Genomic DNA, 20,696 nt, shown 5'->3' on the forward strand with positions numbered 1-20,696 from the left:
CCAGCCTCCCTGTGTGACCCTGGGCAAACTAGGCAGTTGGCCGCTCTGTGCCTCAGTTTCCCCATCTGTAGGACAGTAAGAGCACTGCCCTACTCAGAAGGGTGTTAACACATTAAAGGATGTGTGGTGCCCAGATGCTACAGGGACGAGGACCATACAAGTATCTAACATAGAGACAAGCCGGGGACCCTGAGGGGATGCATTAGATGAAGCCCTGGTTCCTGCCACAGCCCCCTGGACTTAGGGGGTCCAGCTGTCCTGATTTAAAGGGGCAGCAGTCCCAATATTCGGGGATTTGTCATATAGGTGCCTAACGCCCCCGATTTTTCACACTTGCTCTCTTGTCACTTAGTACATGGACGGAGCCCGCTGGCCCGAGCCCGCTCCCCGCGCACACGTGCTCCGCGGCCCGGACCCTCCCCCTTCCCGGGGCCGCTGGGAGGGGCTCGGCCCCGCCCCGCCCCGCCCCGCCCGTGGCTGCATCCGCGGTTCCGCTCAGGGCCCCGCGTCTTCCCAGCGCCGCGATGCTGCGAGCGGCCGCGCTGAGCTCTCGCCTGTGGGGCCGCGCGGCTCCGGCCCAGCTCCGCAGCCCCTTCTCGGCCGCGGCCCCCGCCATCCCCGCCCCCAACCCCCGCCCGGAGATCGCCTACAACAAGGTAGGGGGCGGCCGGGCTGGGGGTTCGATCCCCTCCCGCGGGCGCTGCGGTGCCCGGCTTCTCTACAGCCCACGGGCGGGCGGGCGGCCGGCCGGGCTGGGGGTTCGATCCCGGTCCGCGGGCGCTGCGGTGCCCGGCTTCTCTACAGCCCACGGGCGGGCGGGCGGGCGGGCTGGGGGTTCGATCCCGGCCCGCGGGCGCTGCGGTGCCCGGCTTCTCTACAGCCCACGGGCGGGCGGCCGGCCGGGCTGGGGGTTCGATCCCGGCCCGCGGGCGCTGCGGTGCCCGGCTTCTCTGCAGCCCACGGGCGGGCGGCCGGCCGGCCGGCCGGGCTGGGGGTTCGATTTCCTCCCGCGGGCGCTGCGGTGCCCGGCTTCTCTGCAGCCCACGGGCGGGCGGGCGGGCGGGCTGGGGGTTCGATCCCGGCCCGCGGGCGCTGCGGAGCCTGGCTTCTTTACAGCCCGCGGGCGGGGGCTGCCACCGACCGACCCTCCCTCCCTCCCGCTCTCGGCCTGGGAGCAGCCGGGCTGACCCGCCTCCTCCGGCCCCGCTCGGCTCGGGCTGCAGCCAGCGACCCCTCCCAGAGGCCGCAGCTGATCGGAGCGAGCTTGGCACGGGCAGGGCCCCGGGGGATCAATCCCCGCTGCTCCCCTTTGCCCTGGGGCGGGATCTGAGCTGCGCCCCTGCGCTTCGCTTCGCTGCCGGAGGTCGGGCTGGGGGCTGGCCGAGCAGCTGGGCCTCGCCGGAATCCCAGCCTGAGCCGGGGCAGGGGCATTTCCAGCCCCTGTGACAGCCCCTGTCTCCCATGGGAGACCTGGCACCAGCACCCGCTGCCCCCAACGCCCCCGGGGGCCTTTCTCTCTAGCCAGCCCTCCCAGGGCCCCTAGGACCATGCTGAGCGCGGACAGCGCTGGGGCTCCTGCTCAGAGCACTGCCCCTAAAGGAGCATCAGACTGTCTTCAGAGGTGTTTGCCTCCTTGTGACTGGGGCCTTGTGGCAAACCAGATTTACCTAGCTCCCTTGGTAGCACATCAGACATTTAATCTGAAGGTCCAGGGCTCATGTCCTTGGTCAGGCAGCATCGGCCTCTCCAGTTGTGTCATGCACCTGCAGCTAAGAAAGTTGTCTCTGCAGAATCCTCTGTTGCAGCAGTAGATGGTGTACTCCAAGGTGGCTAGTAAATTGAGTGACTATATGACCAACCCTCTAATAAAAAGAATCCTCAGAAATGTTCCCACTTCACAGTCAGGCTGGCTGTCCGCTCTGCAAGCAATGGACTTGCTGCGTTTTGTCCTGCGCTGCAATGAGCCTGCTGTTGTTGCTGCTTTATTCCAGGGGTTGTTTTTAAAGTAAAAACAATACCATGGTACTGGCCTGGCATTTGCAACCTCCATCGTGGTGTGCGGAGGGTGGAATCAATTTGCAAGTCCCTAAGTGCTGCAAGTGGAGGGTTACATCACACTTTGCTTGTCTCTGTAAGCTATCCTCTACAAAAGGTTGTGCCAATACCACCTGCAGAGCAAACTGAAACCTGCCTCCTATAGCGGAGACAAACTCCAAAATAATCTCTCTTTGCATAGTGCTGGAAAGACTCTGCCCCACAAAGCACACGGAACTGTGCACTAACCGCCCTCCGAAACTGCTTATTCTTCATGGATTAATGTTATTTACCAAGGCACCTGTATTTGGACACACAAACGGGCGCTGCCAAACCTCATTTTAAAAGCTTCCTTACCTGCTTTCTTAACACCTGAGATTAGGTTAAACCACATTAATGCTGAAGTTTGACTTTTTTTTCCATGTAAATGCTACAAGGTGAATATAATACAGTCCTAATAATACCATCTTCTTATTGGTGGTGAGCAGGAAGCTGAACAGAACAGCCCTGCAGAGTATTTAAATGCTGTCTTTCATTGCAAGACATTCTTTTAAAAAACAAAAAGAGCCCTTCCAACTGTTCTTAATACAAGTAATTCAGAGTCCATGGGCCTTCGCAAGCAATGCAGTCAGTTCCTGAATCTGGCCAATAAAGCAAGCTGTCCGTTGTGTGTGTAAATTCAAGCTGAGTCATGACTGTCACTGGGTTCTACACTTAGATCAATTGCTGTCACCAGTGCAAATGAATGGAGAGAAAACAAGTTGATCCATTGGCTAGGATTTAGCATGCACCCTGGGTATGTTGTTTTGCCTAGACTATCTTCTGTTCTTCCTTCACTGTTACCTCAGGGAATGCTGTTTAGTCAGCTCTAATGATGGAAAATGAAATGTGACGAGGTCCTGGACAAGTTCACTCTTCCAACTGCTGCATCTCTGCTTTTGAGTAACAACTGTATATGAATCAGTTGCTTCTATAGGGGAAACTGCTTGTTTTCACTTGTTGTGCAACACTGCTCTGATAAAAGTGCTGTGGTCTTTGCACTGAGACTTTGCTTTGGGTGTCTGCATTTGGCTTCTGAAAGACCGCTCACCTCAGTTAATGTGACAGCTATGCTAGCCTTGAGTATTTCATGCAAACTATATCCCATGTTGCTCTGACAAAGCTACAGTAACAGCAGAGAGAAACCAGACTTATTTTTGTCCTTTTTAAAAAAATGTTTACAGCTCCTCAGCTCAGGGACTGTCTGGAATAGTTTGTGGTCCCGGTGCCTAGCACAGTGCAGCCAGGCTCCTGAGTGGGACTTTTGTGTAATGCTCCCCTCAGAATAGCAAAACAGTGTCCAGAAAAGACCTGGACGAGGCAGAAACTGAGCACAGTGGGTCCTTAGCGATACTTGGTTGTTCCAGAAGGCAGGAGCTGCAGAGCAAAATCTTGTCCTAGTGGTGAGGAGATTGTGTGAAGGGACAGCAGGACCCACTGCTAACTGAGCAGTGAGGGTGGATTGAGAGACTTCAGTGATGTGCACTAGTAAACACATCCTGAAACCTTCCTGAGTGAAGGCTGTAATTCCTCAATCTGGCACCCTACTGAAGTGCCCCGGTGCCAGTTTGCTTTATAATGTCATTAGGAGTTGAATGAATCCATCCTCACTGGCTAAATGCAAACTTAATCTGTGTTTAAGACTGCTTCTTCTCTAGTGCTGATGGGAATTGGGGGATGGGGGCACTTTGTATGGAAAAATTGTTTATAAAACTTCGGTGGCATTTCGGCGGTGGGGGACCCTTCAGTTGCTCTGTGTCTTTGGCAGCGCTGAAGGGCCCCCTGCCACCGAAGACCCGGACTGCTGCTGGGCTGGGGCTCATGAGGCCCCTGCAGGGCCTGGGGCAAATTGCCCCATTTGCCCTCTCACTCCCCCCGGGCAGCCCTGAGGAGGAGTGTTGTATCCTTGCTTAAAACAGCATAGGCTGCCAAACTCTGATGTTAAGCATCTAAACAAACTAGACAGCTGTGGCTAGAGCATGTATTGCAGTCACCCCATGTAAAAAGCCCTGATAAGGAGCGGAGTTCTATTGTGTTACCTGTGTTTATTGTACTTCCTGTACGGGCAGCTGGGTGGATGTGATTTAAATCACTAGTCGGGAAGACTCGATTTAATCATCGTTTTCTACGTAAAAGTGCATTCTTGGTTGTTATAACCTTAATACATATTTTTCACAACTCAGAGATAGATGTAGTTTCATTTTTCGAAGGTACACACTATACATTTTTAAACAGTGATTTATTTTGAAAACTTTTCAGATTAGTTTTACAGCTATATCAGAAAATGAATGATTGTTTGGTTATTTCATTTACCAAAGGTAATTGAAGCAGATATTTGTGAAGTCATTGGGAGGTGAACTATCTCCAGTTCAACAAGTTAATCATTAATATTTAGTGGATTTTCTTGCCATGCTGTATTAGGAGGAGAACAGCACCAGACAGACATTTAAATTGTTCTATTTAACTAAAACAACAGGGTTATGGAGTCTGGATTTTTTTTCTTCAACAGCAAACATATAATATTTTAACAAAACAAGCATATGTCCCTCGCTTCTCACATTTATCTCCGGACTTCTTCTCCGTGTCCAGGTCTGTTCCACCCCCAACAATCTTCTGTTGAACTTTTTGAAACTTGCACTTTTAGAGAGAAGTAAGGGATTGACTCTGTACACAAATTTGCAGAGGCAGAATGGAGTTGAGGTCTGTTATTTCTCATCTCTCTTATTTATTTATTTAAAAACATGTTTTCTATTAACAAGCACGTTACCTCTGGAGACACAAATCCACAGTTTGAGAACTGCAAAACTAAGCATCTCTGATGGTATCTTCTAGACTGAGCACTGAGTGCCATTGAGTAGATAGAAAGATTAACCTAAATAATCTATACAGAAGCCTGCGGAACCCCATAAGATTGGGTCCCTAATCCATGAACTATTGGAACTCATTTACAAAACTTTTCTCAAACATGACATGAATATCTTGTCTCATACTATAGAATTAGAATTTATAATCCCTATTCCATGATGAGATCTTTGAGCTGTAATTTATCTTAATTAAAATGATCTTTAGACAGGGTTTTTCCTCAAAAAGCACTTTATCAAAAAAATCCAATTTTAAATAAAAAAATCCAACTTTTTTTAAATTTGATTTTTATCCACCCTGACGAGCAGAGTAGACACAATTCTCGCCCTCTGGAGCTTAGTCTAATTTGAGACAAGATAGAACGAGTGAGTTTGGCAAACAGGAGGGGGAAGGAGTTGTCTCTTGCTTGTTACTCAACATACATAATATGAAGAATCCACGTGTCTGCTCACTGTACGCAATGTGCAAGCTATGTGTAAATGCTGCAGCTCTGGCAGAGGGCTGGCGGTTTCTGAAACACTGAGGAAAGTAAGCAGGAAACTGAGGGTGCACTCCCTACTGAAAGGGTTACAGCCCTATTCCTATACAGTTCGCAGGGCGAGAGGAAGATCATGCCGTTGGATAGGGAGCTGTTGCAAAACTTGGTAGCTGCGTTTTGGACTGGAGGTGTTGGTCTGAATGTCACAGTGGCCAGGATGAGGGAGGACTCGCACAACCTAAGGCGCTGCCTTGTATATATCGTGGAGCCCTAAGCTGGGCATAGAATTGGAGGACTGTGACACAAGCACAACAAAATATTTAGAACTAGGGGGAGGGAAGGAAGACGCCTTTTTTCACTAGGCAGAAGGTCTTTCCGGTGGGTGCTGTTCCCTCTGCTCGCTAGCTTGTCTTGGCAGGAGGAATGGCTAAGCTTGCCCTGGGGTCTCTGGCAGAGGTGGCTGGGTGAGGTCTGTCCATTGATCTAGTATGGATACCAGGGGCCTGGAGGGGTTCTCTGCCTCACTCCCAAGGGTATATGTGTGGGCTGGGATGTCTGCAAAATGGGACAGTTGCACAAATGGATACCCTACCACAGCAGAGTCTAGCACGGGGGAGTCTGTTGTTCAGGGGTCCTAGCGGCTGCAGCTGTCTCTCTTGTGGATCATGCACTGGTCAGTTTATCTCCCTAGAATGAGGGGTTTTGATGCTGTCCTGACTCAACGCTGCACTATGGATTCCTTCCTTCCCGTGCAATTTTGCCTGATCCAAAATGCTGTGAGATTAGCTGCGTACAGCTTAATGACTGCTCCTCAGAAACCTTCCGCACGTGGCACATGTCTGAGGGGTTTTCTTTTTAAAAGCCCTGGCGGGAAGTAGCTTTTCTATGACTCTCTCGTATTTTGCATGTTAAAAACGATGTGCAGAGGCACACACATTTAATTTGAACTGCTTAAGGTGCAGAGCTGTGCTTCCACCTTCCTCTTAAACCCAGCACCAAACAATAGAGCTTCCAGATTAGATGACCCTTGGGCCTGAATATTTACGTTTCTCTCTTTTTTTGAATTACAGATTTTCATAAACAATGAATGGCATGATGCAGTCAGCAAGAAAACCTTCCCTTCTATCAACCCAGCAACGGGGGAAGTTATCTGCCAGGTTGCTGAGGGAGACAAGGTAAACGCTGTCCTTATAAGATCTCGGAGACTGATAGGCATTGACTTACAAAATCATGGCATAAAAAGAGATCATGTACATGGCTCTTTATAACCCCTGTCCTGAAACATGTTTGCTCTCTATCCTTTGTCCTACATGTGCCTGAACTCCATGTTATGGGAAACTGTTACATTTACTGTATAGAAAGCAGTGTGAATGTTGCTTTCTTACCTCTGCTCCTAATCAAAGGTAGGAAACCAAACAGGCAGTGAGGATACTTAGCTGTTATATGGTGCTTTGCTATTCTCTGCCCTATCCCAGAAAGATGCCTGTTTAACCCCATTTTGAACCTTGGGAGACTGAGGCAGAAAGGAAGTAACTCAAGGCCACGAATGAGTAAGCATCGGAGCCTGGATTAGAACTGCAGAGGGGTGGTGAAGAAGAGGCTGAGCTCCCAGTGTTGGGATCAGTCTTTGCAGAATGTTCCTACCCCAGGAAAGGCCAGAAGGCAGCCTTGGTGCGTGCCAGAGGGCTGTGTACGTGACTTAGGTGCTGTAAAACAGGACTGGAGGCTTGGGGGGGTCCCAGTGAAATGGAAGGGATGGATGTTTTATCAGCAGAACAAAAGGGACCCGAGCGCCTCGTATTGCAGTAGTACCCTCATGTACTACGTGCTCCACATACGCATACGGGAACAGAGACTCTTCCAAAGAGCTTATAGTCCAGAAAGACACGAGAAGAATTGTCTCGATTTTTACAAGCGGGGAATTGAGGCACAGACAGATGAAGTGACTCACCCAAGGTTGCTTGGAGTCCAGGCAGTGCCAAGGATTGAACTCAGATCTCCTGAGTCCCTATTCAGTGCCTTAACTACAAGACCAACCTTCCTCTCTCAACTGGTCGATTTATGGTGTTGTCGGAGGAGGGGGAGGAAATCACTTGGATTTCTGCATGCCCTGGTAATCAGCTTCATTAGGTTGGTGCATATGCCAAAAATGGGAACTGACTAGAGACAATAAACACCATAAAATAGAGAGATGCTGGATTCTAAATTGAATCAACCATGCTAAACCTAAACAAATCCAACTAGAGACTTCAGAAGTCACCCCCCCACCCCTGCTCTTGTCCTGTGTTGCCAGAGGATCTAAAGTATTAACCCAGCAGATACTGCTGCTGAAATATGCCTAGTGTAAACATGCTTGGCTTTACCCAGAACAGCCTTTATGTGGTGATGTTTGCTCAGCCCGTTACACCCATTCTTTTCAAACATAATTTCATAATATTATCTCTGGATGTAGCATGCAGTGCTGGGCGGGCTACAACTGGGTCGACAAACAGTGACTCTGCAAAACCCTCACAAGCTGGAATCAGCCTGCGGAGGATCAGCTGCCAGCAGGGCTGGGTTTTCCATGTATGAAAGATGCCACCTGGTCTTATTAAGGAGATAACAGGAGCTCTGTGGTGTCACTTGGATGGATGGTTCTGTTCCCTCCCACAATCCAGAGCCCTTCTCAGCCAGTGGCTGGCAGCTGTATTTTGAAGGGGGAGGGTTTCTTTTAGTTGCATGAAGTTCATGAATAAATCATTGGCTTTGACTTAGCCACTGCAACGCCAGTGTTTGGCAGTGCTGACGTGCGATTATCCAGCTCCTGGGGATGGGACTTTTGTAGCCTCTCCACCATTCCCTTCAACTGAGTCAAAGGGGGGAAAATCAGGACAGGCTGGCACCTGTCGTCCTGTAGTCCAGGACATTGACGTAGGAGGCCGTCTCTTCTTCCAGCGAGGGCAAAGGTGGCCAGACTGCATGGCTGCAGACTCCTGAGCGTCAGCCCTTCCACCAACGAGGCCTTGCCCAGCATCTCTCTGCATTAGGGCAGAGGAAGGATCACATTTTCCTGTCTAATATACATATGTGATGAGACACAGTGTTTTGTCCCCCTGCCTGTGCCATGGTATGAAGTACGGCACTGCTACATGCAGTACTCAGCCTCCCACAGCCCTGGGACACAGGTCAGTATTAACCCGAAGGTGAACATTAAGGGACTAACCTGGCACAGGGACCTAGTGTAGAAACTAAGTGTACAGTTATAGCATGCGCCGGGGACCCAGAAAGTCCTCTTAGTTCAGGCTGTATTTCAGTCTCCTCTGTCTTTCTCCTGGGCCACTTCTCGCCAGCCTCTCTAATTTCTTTTTCCCTCTGAGTGCGGCCTCTTCCATTCAACCTCAGATAGGCGGTGGAGGAGGGGAGTGCTGTCCACTCAGCCTCTCTATCTGGTTTCCTCCTCAGGCGGATGTGGACAAGGCCGTGCAGGCGGCCAAGGCGGCCTTCCAGCTGGGCTCGCCTTGGAGACGGATGGACGCCTCTCACCGGGGGAAGCTGCTGTATCGGCTCGCCGACCTGATTGAGAGAGATCGGGCTTACCTGGCTGTGCGTATTGCACTCCCTGGATGTTCTGTCTGTCCTCCCCAGGGTGGCACAGTCTAATAAAACTGTCTGCTGGGCTCTGCCGGTCTGGTTCAGCTGGGTAGGGGAGGGATTCTGGCAGTGTCGCCAGAGGTGGATACGGCCATCTCGGGGAGGGGAGCTCACCTGTGTGCTTGGCTGCATGTGTAAAAGGAAGCTGCCATGTTGAGTGGAAGGAGCTGTCTGTTGTAGCTCCTGCGCTAATGGCAGCTCTGTGGGGTACGAAGGGTAAACAAGCCACTCCTTGTGTCCGGTAAGCCGTTCCTGCAGTCAGAGCAAAGGAAGGACTGCTCGCTCCTGTCTGCAGCGGCTATGGCCCAGGCTTGGAACCCTCTGAACTGGTGGCCCCCGGAGGCTCTTTCTCCACCTGGACTGAGTGGTCTGAGCATGAAGCAGGTGTGACCTCTGCTAGAAGGGCCTTGCAGCCTATCGGCCAGTCCTGCTCTTGCACGGCTCTGAATCTTGCACTGTCAAAGACGAGGGAGCTAGCCTGGTTTCACTGAGAGCAGATGTTCACCCTAAGTCTCACTGACTGAAGCCTCGCTGCACACTACCGTTAGTGTGATACACACTGAGACAAACCCATCTAGCCCAGCCAAGGGTCCGCAGCCCCATTGCTTCCCCTACCGCTCACAGGCACGATGACAGTGATCATGACTACACCGCGCTGTCTCATTAGTGGGGAAAGGAATAACTGACTGTCCTTTGGGGTGTCTGACGGTCTGAAAGCTCTGTGTGCTGCAGCATGGGGTGATCCAAGCTCTGGTCTTTAGCCTGGAGTTTGGAATAGCTGTGGGGTCAGTATACTCTGCCCTAGGAGAGGGGAGAAGAGGACTTTGGATCAGTCCCTTCTACCCTTCAAAAGAGCCATAGCCTATGCAAGGAAGGAGGTGAGGGGAGTCTTCACAGTGTTGGGCATTTGGGGCTAGGTAGGAAGAGCTAAATGCGGAACCTGTCCAAAGAGCAAACCCAGAGTCAGGCTCACTTTGGGCTGTGGCTGGGAGTCAGGGCTGGGACTATCCAAATATGAGTTTGTAACTCTCTTTGTAGGAGCTGGAAACTCTGGATAATGGCAAACCGTACTCCATCGCCTACTTAGTGGATCTGGACATGGTAACCAAATGCATCAGGTAGGAGTTTGTTTTCGTCATGCAATGACGAGAGCAAGTCCATGTGAAGTGCCATGAAGTCTAGCATTCAGCTGATCTGTATGGTAGCTGGAGATCTGCAAATGTTGCTGTGTGGTGGGAATTACTGTCTGGGTGCTGCTGTAATTTGAGCATGCTAGCTGGTTAGACTTGATCTGACCTGATGACATCCTGTGTCCCGTCCTGTTGGCCTAGGCAGGGCAAAAGGCACCCCGAGCCAGTGACTCTCACTTTTAATCAGTTCAGCCAGATTAGTGCAGTCAGCTGCTTCCTCAGTATGGCCCTGGAACACGCATCTCCAAATCCTGCCTTCCTAAAGCCACATACTAACCCTGAAAGATGCTATTGGCAAATCTGAGACCTCTGAACTTGTTAAACCCATCGTAAAGGGTAATGGGCCGCTGCAAGTCCTGGCTGGACCCAAACAATCTGTTTCTACTGTTTGTATTCAACTTGCTGTCTATAAAGCAAGGAAAATACCAACCTGTGCGTCTGGTGTCTGAAGACGTGCCAGTGTTCAGGTGCTGGCTAGAGGCTGGGTGGAGGCTTCCTGTGATGAGTATTTGACACTGGCAGAATTGTGTCCTTGGGGCTTGTCCAGTTTTGAGCTGAACTTAGCTCAGTGGCATAGCTCAGCGGAATGCATGTTGCTGAAAGTTGGCTTGCCAGATGCTCATGAAATCATTAGCTGAGGAACACACAACCTGCTCTGCCAAGTGATAAGGAACCAAGTGACAACCAAGGAATGCAAGTGATATTTTACTTGCCTATCAAAAAAAAATCATGCTGGACTCGTGGGTTTACATAGTCACATAGGTGGGCCTGCCACCCTGGGAGCTAAAAAAGGCCTGTACCCTTTGAAGCTTGCAATGAGTATTGAGCTTAGACTGCTTTGAAGGAGCTCTCACTCAACCCTAATGCACTGTATATTTAAAAGAAAAGTGATTTTCAGGTGACTTGAGCCTCTTAGCAATGTTGTGGCTTTCCATTCAGGTCCCTTTTAAAATCAGCATTTGAGAAACATTCTTCTTTGAGTCATAGTCCGTATATGTATTCCTGTCCCCCATCATGGGCGCCACATGCTGGAGCCAGGAGATTTTTTGTAGCAGAGTCTGTTGACCCACATGTGCGTCACCTCGTGTCTCAGGCAAGGTTATAGTAGGTCATGCGGGGCGACGCCTCTGTAGTTCCCTCTTACTGCCGCAGGAACAGAGTCTGAATCCCTGCCCGAGATGTCAAAAAAAAAAAAAAGTTCACTCTTATTCCTAAGTGGGATACTTGTTGTCCTAAACCAATGATTAAAACAATGTGATTGTCAGGCACTACGCTGGCTGGGCTGACAAATGTGATGGAAAAACCATTCCCTTAGACGGAGACTTCTTCAGTTACACAAGACATGAGCCAGTAGGGATCTGTGGACAGATCATCCCGGTAAGTAAAATGTATCATGAGCCTACAGAAATGCACCTTGGCATAGAGAGTAACGTTAGGATGCAAGTTTCTGGCCTCTGCTTGGCATGATTTCCCTTTAATACTGAGGGAAATAACGCTTAGTAGCCCTTTGCGTTGCTCTGGCAGTGATGAAGCAGACTTGATGTAATTGTCAATCCGACTCTGTGCATCCAGCTGTGAATGACAGAATTCTAACCCTCTTTACTGCAAGTACCTCATTTACACTTATAGCTCAGATCTGATGCAACTTCATTTGTATCTATGAGTATTTCTATGAATTGCTGTGGACATAAGATAGTGTGTAAATATTACCTTGTTAGAGATCAGACATGGTTGTGATGAACTGTGCTTGTGTGTCTACTAATGAGCAGGAATTGGATGTAAACCTTTTAATTCTGGAATCTTAATCTGTTAGCGAGTTTAGCATGAACTTTTTCCTAAGCAAGCTCTTGCAGACACTCCGCTATCAACATTTCAAACCAACTCGTGCGCAATTAGAAGAGGCCTGGTTTCCAAGAGTTAAGATTAAAACTTTCAAGTTAGACGTAATTTTTGTAAATAGACATCCTCCAAAATACGTCATTCATTTAAAAATAGCAGCATCTTGAGAGGCAGAGACCCAGCTCTTTACTCTATCTACTAGTCTCTTCTGTTTTTGTTCCTAACTATTTGATAGACTCCAGAAGTGAGTGAACAGCTCTCCTGTTCAGTCAACTCTAGCTGTGAGAAATTAATAAAATCTTCTACTTCCTGTCCCCCATCAGATGAGCCGTGCAGGTACTTGCAGTTAATGCTGCATGCATGTCTAGTATATCCCAGGAAGGACGGCCTTGAGGTTTCTGCACTTGACTGGGATGTGGAGTTTTGGGTTTGGTTCTTAGCTCTGCTACAGACAGTGTGACCTGGAACAACTTGCTTAATCTCTCTGGCTCCATTCCACATCTGTAACATGGGAATAATGATCTTCTGCCTCACTGGGGTGTTGAGACTAAACTCATCCATTTGTGAGATGCTTGGATCCTGTGGTGGGATGTGTGATTACATATTAATAAGTAATGAAATGATTAAAAACTTCTAAGAGACAAGGTCAGAGGTCAGGCCCATAATGTTGAATCATTTAAATAAGTTTTCAGGAAATTGTTTTAAGTGTCAATGAAAAGGCTTTAACTTTTTTTGTATCAGAATTTAAACTTTTGCAGTTCCCTCTTACCAGCGCATGATCCAAGGGCCGGGATAGCGAAAGGAACCACACATTTATAATCCAGGGTGTTAGTGAGGGAAGGATAGAAAGGGAGCCAAATACAGGGTTGGATCCACAGCTGGTGAAAGTGACTTCAGTGGAGACAAGCCAACTACAGAAGCTGGGGATCTGTCAGGCCCTTATTCATCTCTCTAATTAATTCAAATGGAGAGTCAGTGTTTTCAAATATAGTCAAGAAGGTTTTCTTGTGTCTTGCAGTGGAATTTCCCACTCCTGATGCAGGCATGGAAAATCGGGCCCGCCTTGGCCACTGGGAATGTGGTTGTCATGAAAGTGGCTGAGCAAACACCCCTGACAGCTCTTTATGTGGCCAGTCTGATCAAAGAGGTGAGAGAAGAAGCTGGTTCTGACTCAACTTCCCACTTATACTTCCGTCTGTGGTTGTGCAATGTGCTGTGACCACATAGCAACACAGAGTGGGTTACAGGGACCTATATGAGGCGGGGGCTGTGGTGGTGGAGGAACAGCCAGAGCAAAAAGTTGCCATGACCGAAGAGGAAAGAAATGTTTGTTTGTTTTTAAACATATCCCATCACCTAGATGTCATTCCTGTCCCTGCCCTTCTCCCCGGCAGATACAGGAGATGCTGCTTTAGGATGGGGATGGAGTTTTCAATGAACTTCAGTGGGCTAACTAACTAAAACGAACTTAAATGAATGCTGTCCTTTTAAATTAGTCAAGGGTCACCCAAGCTGGCAATCTGGCTTTAAGCTACTGGAGGTAGGTGTCTGTGATCTAGCAAAGTCCGTAAAAGGCTGCAGCCTGGAGGATGAGAGTGAAGTGGAAAGGAGCTCTGTTTTTTGGGGGGCAGGGTATTGGAGGTTGGTGTGACTGATAGGGCTATGGACCCTCTTGATTTGTAAAGGGCATAATTAACATCAGTTTTCTTTGGCTGGTGAATTTACAGGCTGGCTTCCCACCAGGGGTGGTTAATATTGTTCCTGGCTATGGGCCCACTGCGGGGGCTGCCATTGCGTCCCACATGGAGGTAGATAAAGTGGCCTTCACTGGCTCCACTGAGGTAAGACACGGCGTGTCTGCATCCCCATCAACAGTCTCGTGTAGGTGGCCTGGTGGCCTGTGTAAAATGTATGTTCTGTATCAAACGCTGAAAAACTGTTTTGCCTTTTTTTAAAAAAATGCAGCTGTCTTTAAGCCAGGACTGATTTGTAACCAAACTAAGCCTTGCTGTTCAGATGGTTTTTTTGGAATGCCTTTGGGCTGCTTTTATGTAGGTGGAGTTTAATCTCTGTGCAGACTTCAATGATTCAGCTAAAATGCAGACAATGAAGGGATTATAAGGAAACCGTTGACAGATACCTGACACTGGTAACTCAGCCAGGTGACGCAATAAGGTCTAGCAGGTGCTGAAATATCTAGGATGCTTGGAGATGCACAACACACAGATTTCAAATTCTGTATGTCTCTCTCAAAATCAAATCCACACAAGCTGTACATCTGTGTCCAGCTCTGCTTGGTCAAAGGTTCTGATGTCTGTCATTACTGCTGATTTTTGTTACTGCCTAGACTTCCTGAATGAAATCAGAGTGGAGTACAACAACATGGCTTCCTTTTCTACGTGGTGTATGTCCTTGCACTAGTTGCTTGAAAAGCATTAGGACAAAATCGGACCCTTCACTGCAATGCCCAAGAGCATCAGAGTAACACAGAGCAGCTATAAGAGTTGCTTAGTACAGTGGTTCATAAACTTTTTAGTAAGGTGACCCACGAACTGTATTTTTTTTTGTGTGTGACCCCTCCCACCAAGGTCCAAATTTTGGGGGGAATCATAGGCCAACATCCTTCGCCACTGCCTCCTCCTTGCCCCACCAAGGAGGCTCCAATCTCCCACAGCAGTACCTTCTGTCCTGGCACCACAACCCTAATCTCAGGCCGGAGGGAAGGCCCTGAGGCGGGTGGGTGGAGGGGGTGGGCGTTTGGTTGGGAGAGTGAGCTGGCCCCGCACTTAACCCTGTGGGGCTGGGCCCAGCTCCTCGCTGTGGGCGTTGTGATGCACAAGTTGAAGTGCCATTCACTCAGATTTGGCCCAGCCACCCTCTCCATCGTGATGGGGTTGCTGCTGTGGGGTGAGTGAGGAGCAGGCTTGCTCTCTAACTCCCAGGGCCTCCACAACCCACATGGAACCTTCCACCCACTAAGCATTTGGTAAACACTAGCTGAGAGGTGTTTATTTCCTAAACTTGATTCCGCTCCTTCTGATACAGGTTGGGCATCTGATCCAGAAGGCTGCAGCAGAGAGTAACCTGAAGAGAGTGACGCTGGAGCTTGGCGGGAAGAGCCCAAATATCATCATGTCTGATGCCGACAGTAAGCACCAACTCAGTGCAGTGTTTGAATTGTAGCTCTCGGAATGGCTCTTTGCAGCCAGGATTTGTGAAGGGCTGGAAGGTTCTCACAGCTATTCCCACATAAGCTCCTATTCTGAGAGACTCTCTGGACTCCTGTTGACAGCGCCACCTGGTTATTGTCCTACAGAGGACACGGTGCATCTTGGGAGGAGTATCTTACACCATTTTGGCTGCCTCATTGTGTGTATCAGCATTTCCTCACAAAACAATAGAGGGCATGGGTGGGGATGCGGGAACTAATTTACCCACGAATTACACTTCTTTGTTGTTTTCCTGCAGACCTCTCACATCTTTTACTCATTCTTTTGGGCTCTATTTCATTATCTTCTGTATTTAGTAGTGTTTCCTCCCATTCTTTCCTCCATTAGGTTTTGCTTCACTGCTGTGCCTGCCTCTTTCTAACCTCTTGCATTTTCTTAGTTCTCTCTCCTATTTCTCTTCCATGTGGATTTGTGTGTGCGCGTGCACCTCTCACTTGAGCCAAGAAACTGGCACGCTCTGTAAGTGGTGGTCGGGGAAGGAAATTGGATCCGAAACAACTTTTCAGATTTGTTAATTTTAATGGACACTGCAGTTTGGGTAGAATTTGATCTAAATAAAGAGTTATTCAGCATGTAGATCCACACGTATACCCTTGCGATAGGAGCAGTAGAACCTTCCATATGAAGTGACTGAGTGGACAGGAATTCATAATCCTGACGTTCCTGCTGTTAGCATGAGGAAGGTTCTCCCCTAAGCCATCTATTGAGTTTTTGCCCTCTCTTTCCTAGTGGACTGGGCTGTTGAGCAAGCCCACTTTGCCCTATTCTTCAACCAAGGCCAGTGCTGCTGTGCTGGATCCCGGACGTACGTCCAAGAGGATGTATATCATGAGTTCGTAGAAAGAAGCATTGAGAGAGCCAAGTCCAGGGTGGTTGGAAACCCGTTTGACTCTCAAACTGAACAGGGACCTCAGGTGAGAACATGAAGCTTCAGTTTTCCTTCTCTTGAGATGCTACTTGATTGTGCATTGAAACCTGGGACTGTATCCATGAACCAGTAGGCTAGAAGGTACTTGGCACTCATATGCCTAACTTGCGTTAACCTTTGCCTGTTATCTAAATAAATGGGGATGAATGAACTGGCTTAGATAATCACTTTGACCTCAGAATACTCCCTCTGAAACTTAGATTCAGCAATTTCTGCCCTTGCAGACTGGCTTAGGAATCTGTCTAAACACAGCATTGTTGTTCTATTAACGCCTTCCTAACTCCATGTAAAGACCTGGTGTATATAGATCAGAATGTGGTGGAATCCTTTTCTCTCTCCATAAGGATCAAACTGACCTATTGCTGTTCTTTTTGATCTTAGGTAAATGAAGAGCAATTTAAGAAGATCCTTGGCTACATCAGCACTGGGAAGCAGGAAGGAGCCAAACTGCTCTGTGGTGGCAATCCTGCTGCAGACAGAGGCTATTTCATCCAGCCGACTGTCTTTGGAGATGTGCAGGACAACATGACCATTGCTAGAGAGGAGGTCAGAACAACTGATTTGTAAATGTCTCTTTTCTCTAACTTTCTGCCAAGTGTCTAGCCTCCACCTCCTATCTGCCTCTCCTGTTCCCTTATGGCGTCCCCGGGACCCTTGCCCCAGCCAACCCCTCCTCTCATTCCTGATGGCCCCCCGACTCCCTGCCTCCTTACTGTGCTGCCTGGAGATACCAGGTATCTGCCATCTAGCTGGAGCTGGGCCATGCCGCTGCCACCATGCAGCTCAGAGCACCAAGCCAGGCCTGGCACTGCAGCTGCGCTGCCCTACCCCAGGAGCTCGCAGCCCCGCCACCCAGAGCATTGCGCTGGTGGCAGAGTGAGCGAATTGAGGCTGTGGGGGAGGGGGGACAGGAGGGGCCAGAGGTGAGCCTCCCCGGCCAGGAGCTCAGGGGCCACGCAGGATGGTCCCGTGGGCAGGATGTGGCCTGTGGGCCGTAGTTTGCCCACCTTAGGGCTAGACCATGGTGGATTTTTTTTTTTTTAATATGCTTTGTTTTGATTTCACAGATATTTGGGCCAGTTATGCAGATCTTGAAGTTCAAAACCGTTGAGGAAGTCATTGAGAGGGCAAATAATTCCAAGTATGGTCTGGCAGCAGCAGTCTTCACAAAGGATATTGACAAAGCAAACTATGTGTCCCAGGCATTGCGAGCTGGAACTGTCTGGTAAGAGTCTACACACAGGATCTCTGTTGCCCAATCCTTCTAGAGTTTTTAAAAGCTGTGGCTTTCTCATTCAAGCTGCCTCCTTCATTAAATGTATAAACTGTGTTTATTACACACCTTGGTGCAGGTACAAAACTAAAACCAAACCAAATGTCAAAAATCTCAAACTCTTAATAAAATCTCCAACCTTCCTCTGGCAAAATCTGTGCAAACAGATGAGCCTTGAAGAGTAAACAGAAGCTTGGTGGGTGGGATGGAAGAACAGGCTCCAGCATTAGGTCAGAAGATACAAGGGGGGGGGGGCCCTTGCCAACTCCCAGCCCTGTGAATTTAGAAGCTGTTAGGTCAGCAGAAGTTTGTGCTGTCTTGGCTGCTGCAGCACAATGCAAAAAGAGAGGTGTGTCTAAGTAGTCAGGGCTTTTAGTATATAGGTCAAAAACATCTTGAACTGTACTGTAGAAACAAACTGGAATCTAGTGAAAATTCTGGAACACCAGCATCTCACTTTCCCTTCCAGAAATGGCATGGAGTAAGCAGGTGATCAGTACTTAAAGTTGGCCAGATAGGGGCAGCCTCAGTGCTTGGTGTGCTGACAGGTGGGAGACCTGAATTGGATTCCTGACCCTGTCTTACTCCCTAGGTCAGTAGGGATGAGGTTAGTACTCAACCAGCAGAGGAGTGATCATTGTACCTTATTTCCACCCTCCCACACACATCCTTCCTGCTTGACTCTCTGGTGGATGCTGAATTGTGCCGCCTCTGGATCTGCTTGGCCAAAAGGGTGGCGTGTGGGAGAGAATCCTTGTAGATGTGGACTACTTCCTGTAACTGAATCTGAGGAAATGTTCATTTCTTAATCATGGAGACTTTCATGGAAAGTCTTTGGTACTGTAGATGCTCTGGAGCAACAAACTGCTTCTAAGGCTTGATTTCTATTCCAGGATAAACTGTTACAATGTGTTTGGAGCTCAGGCACCATTTGGTGGGTACAAAGCATCTGGGAATGGGCGAGAGTTGGGGGAATATGGCCTACAGGCATATACAGAAGTGAAAACTGTGAGTATCAATGTGTGCGCGCCAGGGGAAAACACTAGAGGTATGGGCTTTGTACCTTTTGACATAAGATTGCCAGCAGAAGGAAGTTGGCCCTCAGTATTCAGTGTCACAAACAGCCTCTTCTCATTTATCACTTAATTCTTGTAGCTCTGAATTTTATGCTTCTAAAATAACAAAACTTGTGGCACTTGCTTAGCATGTTTCATTAGAGAATGCTAGAGTACTTCACAAATGGTAAATAAACTTCACATACCTATGTGAGGTGGGACAGCTAACCTCTGCATCAGGTTTCCTCACCTGTAAAATGAGGATGCATGACTTGCTCAGAATCTGAGTGAGGCAATGGTAGAACTGAGGCATCTTGGGTTCTATTCTAACTTCCATCCAGTTTATTGCCCCAGGAACACTATCTTCACGAAACCTCTTAGAATCCCCGTTTTAAGTGCATTTGATTGTAAAGAATGAGTGGGCTACTAATGAACTTATTTGGGAAAGGAATTAAGCCTGCATTTCTGAAGAACATGTGCTGCTTAGAAGCTTGAGTATCAGTAGTGCATTTATAAATCAGCCCCTTAATAGTTGGAGTGTAGTTTGTTACTGGAATGGGAGGCCTCCAAGCAGTGCTGACTATTTAAGTGCCACTCTTCCATCCAAATCAAGATTGAATCCAGGCCTTCGCATGTGTGATGATACTAGAAGAAAGGAAACTACTATACTGAAAGTCCAGAAAAGTGAGCTCTGTTGGACTGTAAAATTGTGGTTAAAAACCCACCACATGGTGCACTTAAAACTAGAGTATAGAGGATGAGTGAGCCACAGGGAATAATCAGTAACAGCAATGACCTAATGTGTCTTCCAGTTCTAATTTCTGTGGTATTTATACTTGAGCAATGGGAAGGGAACAAAGTGAATCTTGTAACACTTCAAATATAGGAAACTAACCCACATTATTCTTTCTAGGTAACAATAAAAGTTCCACAGAAGAACTCTTAAGGAACATGCTAGTTGGTCCATGCATCTGAACTCTTCTACGGAATTGAAGTTTAATGGGATAAGAACATGGGGAAACCCTTCTTAAAGCAAGCAAAACCTGAAGTCCATAAGTGCAAAGTACATGTAACTTTTTTTCTAATGTTTCTAAAGATTTTTTTTCAAGTGCCTGAGGCAATTTCTTGTTCTCTGCTTGTCTGAAACTTCACTTAGCTTTAACTTTTTTTTATATCAAACATAATTCTCTGTGCACTAGTGTTGCACATATTTGGGTAACATTGTTTGCATTTGTCCAAAGAATCTAATGTGCTCTTTTGAAATAATTTGAGTGCTTTATGAAAATACTGCTACTAGAGACTGTCCATTAATTGCTTATAGTTGGCTTGCTACATAGATTTATTCCTCACAAAAAAAAATATTTGCTTGACTTTGAGAGTACTCTCCATTGACATGCATGAGCAGAATTTGGCCCTCTAACCTAGTAGCAGAGATTAGGAAGATATGGTGTTACATTCAGAGTAGCTATAGTTTGTGTATGACTTTTTTGGTAATCTGAATTACTCTGAATCAAGGTAGAGATTTTTCTCCTATCTGTGAAATATCTTCTTGTACTATTTGCCCTTTCATAATAAACATACCTGTGTTTAACCTGCCAGACTATGGGAAAGTTAATCTTATATTTTGGTTGAGTCTAGGGATTGTTATATTCTAAAACTGTTAACCTAAATTAAAGTGGATGCAGAAGCTAATGTTTTCATGCACAGATACTCAACATGTACTACCAATTTTAGGAACTATGCCTTGGATAAAGTCTGAAAAACAAAGCTAACTTCAGAAAAACCTCACTTTACCATCTTTTAATGTTCAGCTTTAGTTTAGTTTTGAGCAAAAAGAAAGCTGAAAGAATTCAGGGTTCCCTAGCAGAAATATTACCTTTACTTTGTATGGGGAACATAGCTCTACCCTTGCATTAATCAGTGCTCTAAAGAGGAAAAACTTCAGAATTTCATTACCTAGATAAGCTTTTTCCAGTGGCAGAGGAAGATTGATACTTCAAACTGGATGTAACAGTATAACCTTTGTGATGCAGCTTCTTGCCTGAGCCAAATGGATATTTTTTCCCCCTTTTAAAATGGCTAGGGGGGTGGGGGAGGAGACACTTGCAGGTGAATGGGATTAGGTTGCCACCTATAGG

The 20,696-nt window shown here is 47.8% G+C and overlaps 1 protein-coding gene across 1 annotated transcript; it reads left to right on the forward strand.

The window, feature by feature from the left end:
* The first annotated feature begins 509 nt into the window (after positions 1–509).
* On the forward strand, positions 510–20,156 carry ALDH2 (aldehyde dehydrogenase 2 family member). The gene is made up of 13 exons (XM_050924434.1): positions 510–656; positions 6,484–6,588; positions 8,855–8,995; positions 10,082–10,161; positions 11,499–11,610; positions 13,091–13,219; positions 13,800–13,913; positions 15,118–15,220; positions 16,032–16,216; positions 16,612–16,776; positions 17,298–17,455; positions 18,397–18,511; positions 19,472–20,156. The coding sequence occupies exons 1-13, from the start codon at positions 525–527 to the stop codon at positions 19,502–19,504; spliced, it is 1,572 nt and encodes a 523-aa protein (XP_050780391.1). The 5' UTR covers positions 510–524; the 3' UTR covers positions 19,505–20,156.
* The last annotated feature ends 540 nt before the right edge of the window (positions 20,157–20,696 follow it).

The sequence above is a fragment of the Gopherus flavomarginatus genome, chromosome 15, assembly GCF_025201925.1.
Source record: "Gopherus flavomarginatus isolate rGopFla2 chromosome 15, rGopFla2.mat.asm, whole genome shotgun sequence".
NCBI lineage: Eukaryota > Metazoa > Chordata > Testudines > Testudinidae > Gopherus > Gopherus flavomarginatus.